General features: G+C 49.4%; 1 protein-coding gene across 1 annotated transcript in view; it reads left to right on the top strand.

The window, feature by feature from the left end:
• Positions 1-4888: 4888 nt before the first annotated feature.
• Positions 4889-8648, top strand: part of CLSTN2 (calsyntenin 2) — a 623511-nt gene continuing 619751 nt past the window's right edge. Inside the window, exon 1 of the mRNA XM_046002347.1 lies at positions 4889-5071. Within this exon, the coding sequence (XP_045858303.1) occupies positions 4966-5071 (106 nt within the window). The 5' untranslated portion in view covers positions 4889-4965. The remainder of the gene's footprint in view (positions 5072-8648) is intronic.

Here is an 8648-nt window from a genome sequence, read left to right as displayed (position 1 = left end):
TCTCACCATGGATGGCTCCGTTCACTGTATCTCCCCCATCTGGCAGGGAAGAGATTCAGCTCTTTACAATTCATTAACCTTAGAAGCAACCTTGGTACATTAGTCCCAGTTTGTAGCTATGGAAACTGAGGTCCAGAGTAAAGAGCTTTCTTGAGTCATATGTGGTTAGAAACTGGTAGAACTGGGTTTGGACTCCAGCTTTCTTTTATTCTGAAAGTCCGTCTCTTTGCACTAAGCTCCACTGGTTCCTCTTCTTGGCCTCCACAAGTCTCCACATTTGAGCTACAAAATGGCACTAATCACACATAACTTACCTCAGCATGCTTTCCTGTCCCATGTCTTTGTTGTAGGGGAACAAATGAAAATAAATATGTTTCAGTTACTCCCGATGCATTCTGCTTCAAAACTTAGTGGCGTAAACAACCACTTCATTGCACTCATGCATTTCGTGGGGCAGGGATTTGGGCAAGGCATAGTGGGAATGGCTTGACTCTATTCCATGATGTCTGAGGCTTCTGCTCAGAAGATCCAAACAGCTGAGGGGAGTCAGCAGTTAAGAAATGGAATTTTCTGAAGGTTCTGGGATGACTCAGATGTTGGACTCAGCTGGGGCTGTGGGCGCACCTGCATGTGGCCTGAGGTCGCACAACACAGCAGCCTCAGGGTAGCTGGGCTTTGTACCTGGTGGCTCCACATTCCAGAAGTGAGTCTCCTAGTGAGACAGGCAGATGCTGTATTGCCTTTATGATCTAGTCTGTAAAGTCGCATAGCATCACTTCTGCTGAATTCTGTGGGAAGAAGCAGTCACAAGGCTGCTCATATTCAAGGGCAGGAGAGAGAGATTGTATCCCTCAATGGGAGAAGAGTCATTAGATTTTATGGCTCTGTGTGTGTGTGTGTGTGTGTGTGTGTGTTTCAAACAACCACGGGGTATACAAGTCCAAAGGAAGTATAGGAGAGTATACTGGAATAATTCCTTGCTCTAATCAATGACATATTTGTTTTTAGTCAGGGCATTCTGCCTTGCCAAGCATAAAACCCTCATGTCTAAATAGTGTTGAACATGAACTGGATTTGGTCACGAACGAGCTTGTCTTGCTCTTTCCTGAAGAGAAATGCCTAAACTTTAAAAAGCTCCTTTGGCAGCAGCCGTGTCTGCACTAGCATCAAAACATCTGAGAGATGTTGGAAATTCTGTAAACTGTCCAACTGCTTGTGGGTCATGAAGACCTGGCTTTGCCTGCCAAGATGGGGGAGGGGATCAGAAAACAGCTCCAGTTTTTTAAGGATCAGATTTTCAACCTTTCTTTTAAAGTGAAATACTTTTGATTGCATTAAATTCAAGACAGAAAGCCTCTGTTTAATTTTCTTTTTAGAAGTAAGTGTCCATCAGCTGCTATAATTTATTTATTTTCTTCATTTACCCAGTTTAGATGATTCAGAGGCTGTGTTTTGGTGCTTAATTGGGGAAAGCATTAATGACCCTGGTGAAAATGAGAAGGTTTGGCTGTGCTTGTGTTGTGTTTGGCTGTGCTGTTCCTGTTAGATTCTATTCTATTCTATTAAAAACTATTGACCCAAATAAATTGTCTGAGATTCATTGCTGCGCCACCAGGTGGGACCCTGGGCTTGGGGCTTAAAGTGACCAAGGACTTACATCATCCTGCTCACCATTTTTTTGAGTCTGGTCTTTAAAGGAATATGTACCAACAACAAGTAAAAAATAAAGGGTAGGGCCTCAACAAATTCAGAGACTTGTATTTATATTGCATTTATTACTCAGAGGTGATGGTGGATAAAGATGAAAAAAAATCAAATCACCAAAGCTACCTTTTCTCGTATGAAACTAGTTTTCACTGCTTACTTTTTCTACATGACTTTCTCAAAACAACGATGTGTGGAATTAGGCAGACATGAATTCATATTCTGCATAATTATGTGAAGTTACTCAAACTTTCTAAGCCAGTAATCTGGTTATAAGAAAATAGGGGAAAAGAATACCTGTTGTTGCAAGGATTAAATGAGGTATGGAATGTCAACCCCCTACTGCAAAGCGTGGAACCACTTGACACATTAATTCTTAGGTGGCTTTCCTGGCTCTGTATCTGCAGGGCTCCCCACAGACAACATGGACGTGAACTTCTTGTGGCCTCAGTATTTCCAAGTCTGAACTTACTCACTTTCATCCCTCAACCAGGTTGGTGCTTTTCTCCCAAATAAAGCAGAGTTATGAGTGTCATTCAGAGACGTGGGTAATTGGGATAAGAGCAGGATATTTTATATTTATTGGACATTGACATGTGCCAGGCAACATGCTGAATATTTCTCATACATTTTTCTCATTTGCTTCTTGTAATGATCTTATGAAGTAGGTGTAAGGCTTCTTAATCAGCCCCCAACCCCTGCCCCCAAACAAGGCGGCTTAATACAACAACAGTTTATTTTTATGAGTCAGCTGGGCAGCGCTGATGTGGGCCAGGTGTGGCTGATCTTGCTGGGCTTGTTCATGGAACTGTGGTCAGCTGGTAGGTCAATTGTTGCTGACCAGCCCAGGCTGGGCTGGCTTTGGCTGGCTGGACAGCTCAGCTCTGCTCTGCTCCATATGGTCTCTTACCCTCCTGCAACTTATCCTGGGCTTGACCTTATAATGGTGGCAGGGGTCCAAGAAAGGAAATGGAAACATGCGTATGACTGTCCTACTGGCCAAAGCAAGTCATATGGCCAAGCTCTAGTTGGGGTAGGATAGCAGATCCAAAAGGAATGGATTTAGGGAGACAGGAACAAATGGGGGCCACATCTCCCTCAAAAGGCATTGTTATTAACCCAGTTTGTAGAGGAGGAGTTGGAGTCCAGTATATTGTGCCTATCGGTCACTGGCCTGCTCACTGTGTCTCTCTGTTGTGTTCTTTCTTGGTGATCTACTATGGGGTGGGGACGTTTTCCAGTCAGCTGTATTTTCTCTTCTTTCTTATTATTCTGCATTTGAAATCGCGTGTAAAATTTTTGGGACCAACCAATGGGTCCTAATGAAACCCAGTAGAATGATATCAAAGGACAGCACAGGTAAGTCATTAAAGTCTAATGGTTAGAGAAAATGAAGGAGAGGCAAATATGTAATTGGATAGAGTATAAATGGAAGAAATGAGACAAATTTATATTTCTCCTGTATTTGCTGGTTTCCTTGATTTTGCCTGGGTCAGCTTTCCCTTCTCCTTGCCATCCTTTCTAGATCTACATACCAAGACTGAAAAAGGCAAGATTCTGGTATTGGCCTAGGGCATTTATTAGCTCTTTGATCTTGGACAAGGAAGTTACCTAGTGTACCCAGAGCCTCTATTTCCTTATGTGTGAAATGAGACTAACAGCATTGATGTTGGTTGTATAGGCTAAAGGAGACCTGCTGGTGAAGTGCCCTGCCTGGTTTGAGCCTGTCTGCAGCCATTGTGATTCACTGCTGCCCCTCCCCCGCCAAGCAGCTTTTCTAGGTGCCCGAAAATGCAGAAGAGTTGGCCTTCATAACTGCTGCAGCTGGGGTGAGCTGCCAGGGCAGTGCAGAAAGACTGAGCAGCATGAGGGCTGTTAATGGATTTTATGGCTTTGTTGCGCACCCCAGACAGCAGTTATTAATTATAGGATGCTGTTTAGACACTGTTGCAATATATACATTTTGTTAATTGATTTGTATAGGCTCATATCTAGCAACGTAAAGAATGTGCAGGACCATAACATCTATAAAGCCTTGTAACTGCCTTTTACCGCCCTCTCTCGCTTCTCAGATGGGAAACAAAGGCTTTGAGTAAAGGACAGACAACTCTTTTTGGCCATTGGATCTAGTCCAGTGCCCAGTGGCAGGGTAATACAGTCTATCTAGGTGCTCAGTAAATGTGTTGAATCAATGAATAAATAACTTTTATTTCTGTATTTCTCTTAATTATCTATTCCTTAGGAACCCTGAATTGTGTGTGATTTTGACACTGCATATATGCAAATACGGTCAAGGACTTTTTCTGAGCCATTAGTTCATGTTGCTTGAGTACTGTTAGGAACCTTGCATGGCCCTGGGGTGGTGGCAGGTCCACTAGAGGTGCGTGACTCCTGCTCTCAGGGAAGTGGCAGTTACTCAATGGCGTGAAATGTTACAAAGCATGACGTCAGGTTACCTGGTCTTAGACAGTGCGGAGTGACAACAGAAAGGTAACTTCTTGCCTAGGTAACATACTGCAAGGAAGTTTATGTCCCCACTGCTGGCCCAGAACCCCAAGTTTGCTTTTCGGATCTGGTCCACTAGCCTCGAGAGCGCGGCTACAGCTGCACCTGCCTCTCCAGGACGGTGTGGAGTCTAGCCATTGCCCTCCAGGTCCACGGAGATTTACCCTGCCCGGCAAGTCCGGAGCAGCACTCGCGTTCTCCAGCTCTCGCGTGTGCCTGGCGCCCTCCCCAGACCAGGCGGCGCGCAGCGTCCAGACGCCCGCCCGCTCCTCCGCACCGCGGTCCGCTCCAAGGGCGTGGCAGGGCAGGGTTCCCTCCGCCCCAGCAGACGACGCGCAGGCCCCCGGGGACCCCTTTCTGCGGCCCGCCATCTCTCGAGGCAGTTATTTGGGGAGCCGAAGCCGAGGCTCCCTGCAGCCGCCCGCCGCGGTCCCCCGGGAGCCGAGTCGCGCCTGGAGCACCAGCCGGGAAGCGCGAGGACGCGGGTGGAAAGTTGGGGGTCGGGGCCGCGGAGGCGCGAGCGCGGCGGCAGGCGCGGTGTCCGCGTCTCATGAATATGCAGGAGCCACCTCCCTCCCTCCGTGACGTCACGGGCCGTCCCGGGGTGAGCGCCGGAGCCGCTCCGGGCCCGCGCCAGTGAGCGGCTGCCGGCGGCGAGCGAGGAGCGCGGCGGCGGAGGCCGAGCGCGGCGGCGCCCGAAGCGCAACCCGCAGGCACAGCAGGGCGGCCGCGGCCCGGCGGGCACCGGCGGCGAGGATGCGGGCCGCGAGGCTGTGCTGGGTGCCGCTGCTGCTGGCGCTGGGCGTGGGGAGCGGCGGCGGCGGCGGGGGCAGCCGGCGGCGCCGCCTCCTCGCGGCTAAAGGTGGGTGCTGGGAAGTTTCCTCCTCCCTGAGGGGGAGGCAGCGCGGGGACCCCGGCTCTAGATCCGCACGCGCTCCCCTGCCGCAGCTCCCCGGCCTCCGTGCGCTCGGGATCCCCGAAGTGAGCGCCCTGCGCCCCGGACCCTAGAGGCTCCACCTGCAGACTCTGGCCCTACCCTGGGCGGGGCCCAGGGACCGAGGGGAAGGGGAGGTCTGTGGAGTCTGGACAACTTTAGGGGCTGTCTGCGGCGGAGTCGGGGCGCCGCGGGGCCCAGCGCGGGGACTCCTCGGACGGGGCGCGGGCGCCGGGTAGGAGAGGCAGTGGTCGGCTCCTGCCCCGAGGGAGGGAGTCGGCGGCGGCGGGCGCCTTCAAGGGAGGAGCAGAGCGCGTTTCCAGCTCGGAGGTGGGTGGAAACTTGTAGGCTCCAGGGAAGCCCTCCCATCCCCGGCTCGCCTCGGGCTCCCCTCGGACAGCTGAGGCTCCCCTGGGAACGCGCGTCCTCCGGGTGGGTCGCGGAGTCGGAAGTGCAGGGTGTGACGCCTCCCGCTGCCTCCGACTCCTCTGGGGCTCCAGCCGGGGAAGGAGCCCACCTGACGCCCCTTCCCCGCCCACGCGTGGCGGTGGGAGAGCCTGACCTCGCGCGGCTCCCTCCCAGGAGGCAGCCAGGTCCTGGTGAACGCCCGGCGCTGTAAGGAGACAGTAGGCTGGCGAGCCGCGTACTTTGACAGCTGTCTGGGTGCACCGGGAGCGCGCGGGGGCAGGGGCGACGGGAGGGCGGGTCTGAAAGAGAAGGTCACGTGCTGGCAGGACTGCGTGGGGAGGGGAGAGGGAGGAGCAGCGAGGGAGCTGGGTGGCGGTGGGCGCTAGGGAGGCAGTAGCAGATCTGGGCTGGAGCGCCCAGCTTAGCGATAACTTGTTGATTCTTTATGCTGTTGACGAGCAGGGTGTGCGCTCGGTTTGGGGGCTGTGGCCAAATCTGCAAGGTAACAAGGTGGGAACGTGGTCGCTGGAATCTTGTCTGACCATCATCAGGGGTCCGAAGGGTTTGCACCTGTAGATCAACAGGTTCTCTATTAGAGGCAACCTGATTTTGCAAGCTGGCTTTGATTGCTTACCGTTGGTTCAGGGAAGGAATTTATACCAGGTTGAATTACTCTTGGAGGGTGAGGAGAGTGAGAGGTAGACAGTTTGCCTCCTCTGGACTTCAGGGATGCTTCTTCCACAACCTGTGAATGATAAATTTGAAAAGAAAAGAGAGTTTCTGCTTATTCTCTAACCTGACATTTTTGGTGATATGATTTTGAAACTATTTCTTAAGCAGACATCCTGTTTCTTTTCAGCAATTCAGCCCCCCCCCCCTTGAGAAACAGTTTCTTTTTTGAGAAGACAAGGAAAAACTCATTATGAAAATATCTCGAAGTGTGGTGAAAGAGTCGCTGATAGGAGGGATCATTCTGAGAGACTGTTGTTTTGGTAAAAATAAGAATTAAAAACAATGAGTTTCCAAACCTTTTGCCGTCCTTGTTAAGGAGACACTTTGTTGAACAGGAAAATAACCTGTTTTTGAAGATTTTTCATTACTTTGTAGCAGAACAAATGGTATATTTGTAAACAGATATCTGCAAACAGGAGCTCACAGAAGGTGAGGAAAAGGGAAAACCTTGTTTGGGTGGAGGACCTGGTATGCTTATGCACTGCGGAGTTCTCTGGTCAGAATAGAAAGCTTTGCAGAGATAAGAGAGATGAAAAAAAAAATTCAGGCTCTCAGTGATTCATGTGTATGCATACAATTATGTTCATTTTCATCAACACTTTTCATCTTCCTCACTTAGAATATACTCATTTCGCCGTGAAAACAAGCCATTTTTCTTTACAATGTAAAAAGTTGATTGGCCCTAGAGGAGTGAGAGTTGCCTTCTGAATCCCCCATCTCCCTTCTTTCCTCTTCCAGCCACTGGGGGGCTGCAAAGAGCGCTGTTAGCTGGATTTTTTTTTTTTTTTAAAGACAAATGTGTAATAGTTGATCAAAACAGAGACATTTATAATGACAGTTTAGTCGGTATTTACAGGACTGACTTTCCTTATTACGATGCACTTGCATTTTGCATTCCCAGATCCCACCTAATCTCTGAAGAACATGTGCAATAGTAAAGATAGGCTTTGTGCCGCCACTGACTGCGGTTTCTAAGGTTCTTGTCATGATTACTCCTGTCTTTGAAAAAGAGAAAAGTTAGGGAGACATGTGAAAAGATTGAACAAAAAATAGCTTTGTTCCTGCATGCTATTCTGTGCTCACGTGTAAAAGAAAATTGGGAGTGTGGCTTCAAGCTGCCTGGCAGAGTTGGACGCACCCTCTGGACAACTATCTGGAAACACCTTCGCAGCTTTGGGCTCCTGTAGGTGGTTGTGTCTGTGTGCATGGCTCATCTTGCCTTTGATTCCTCGCTTCTTGCTGCAGGGAATTGAGCTGCTAATTCCATACAATTATTTGGGGGTTTTCTCAGAATCACTGAATTCTTAGTGCAAACATATTCCCAATTTCTGAAATAATCCAGTGGGTAAGGAGCTATTACAACCACTTCTCTTTACTCTTTTTTATCTTGGCTACTCAAAAAAGATGAACATTCCTTGGATTCCTTGAAAAGACCAGATTCCCTTCATCCTGAATCACCTCTGGTTACCGTGCCAGGATGTGCTCACAGATCCTGTGGACTATGTCTTCAGACTAGAAGGTCACCTTCCTCTGCCTAATCCCTTCTGTTACTCATCACATGGTCAGGCTTAGCCCTGGCCTTCCCTAGGAACCTTTCCTAACTGGTCTCCCAGGTTGGTCTCCCCCAGAACACTGTGGCTCTGTCTCTGGTGTGCCTGTGCTCCTTGTCTGGCCCCAGCAGTGCTCTGTGAGCCTTGAGGGCTGGAATCTCATCCTGCCTTCCTAGGGCCACACGCCTGCCTGGTTTCCAAGTGTAAGTCGAGCATTCAGTAGTGATGGGCTTAGTGACTCCCCCCCCCCCCCCCCCCACCGTTTGCAATCGAAGTGCTTTTGTTTCTGGACATAGATGCTTGAGATGTTTTCTCCTCTCCTATATAAAATAAAATTTGGACTTCAAGAAACTCGGGTTCTAATCCTGGTCCAACTGCTTCCTAGCTAGATAATCTTAGGTATATTAGCTAAGCTTTTTGAGTGTCAGTTTCCTTATCTATACAATAGGGATACAAAAATCTACCTTGCGGAGTGGTTGTCAGGAGAGAGCTTAGAAATCATTTAGCCCAGTTCTCGGCATGCAAATGGCACTAAATACATAGTGACTGTAATTATTGGTCACGTAAACACGGGGTTCTAGTCTGAGATTTGGTAAAATCCCCTTTTCTGACCTCTGGGCAATCCAATAGCTTTGTTTATATCTTCTCCCAGCCCAAGCTCTGTTCTCTCTCTGTCTCTTTTGTGTGTGTGTGTGCATGTGTGTAGAAACACCGTGTATAAATGGATGTGTACATTCATACACATTCAGCTTGAGCTGTGAAAACATTTACCACTTCCACCAGTCTGTGGATGCCCTTGAGGCCAGGGCCCCCTT

The sequence above is a fragment of the Meles meles genome, chromosome 4 (genome assembly GCF_922984935.1).
Source record: "Meles meles chromosome 4, mMelMel3.1 paternal haplotype, whole genome shotgun sequence".
NCBI classification, from domain to species: domain Eukaryota; kingdom Metazoa; phylum Chordata; class Mammalia; order Carnivora; family Mustelidae; genus Meles; species Meles meles.
Note: the sequence above shows the minus strand (reverse complement) of the source record. Positions and strands in the feature narration are given on the sequence as shown.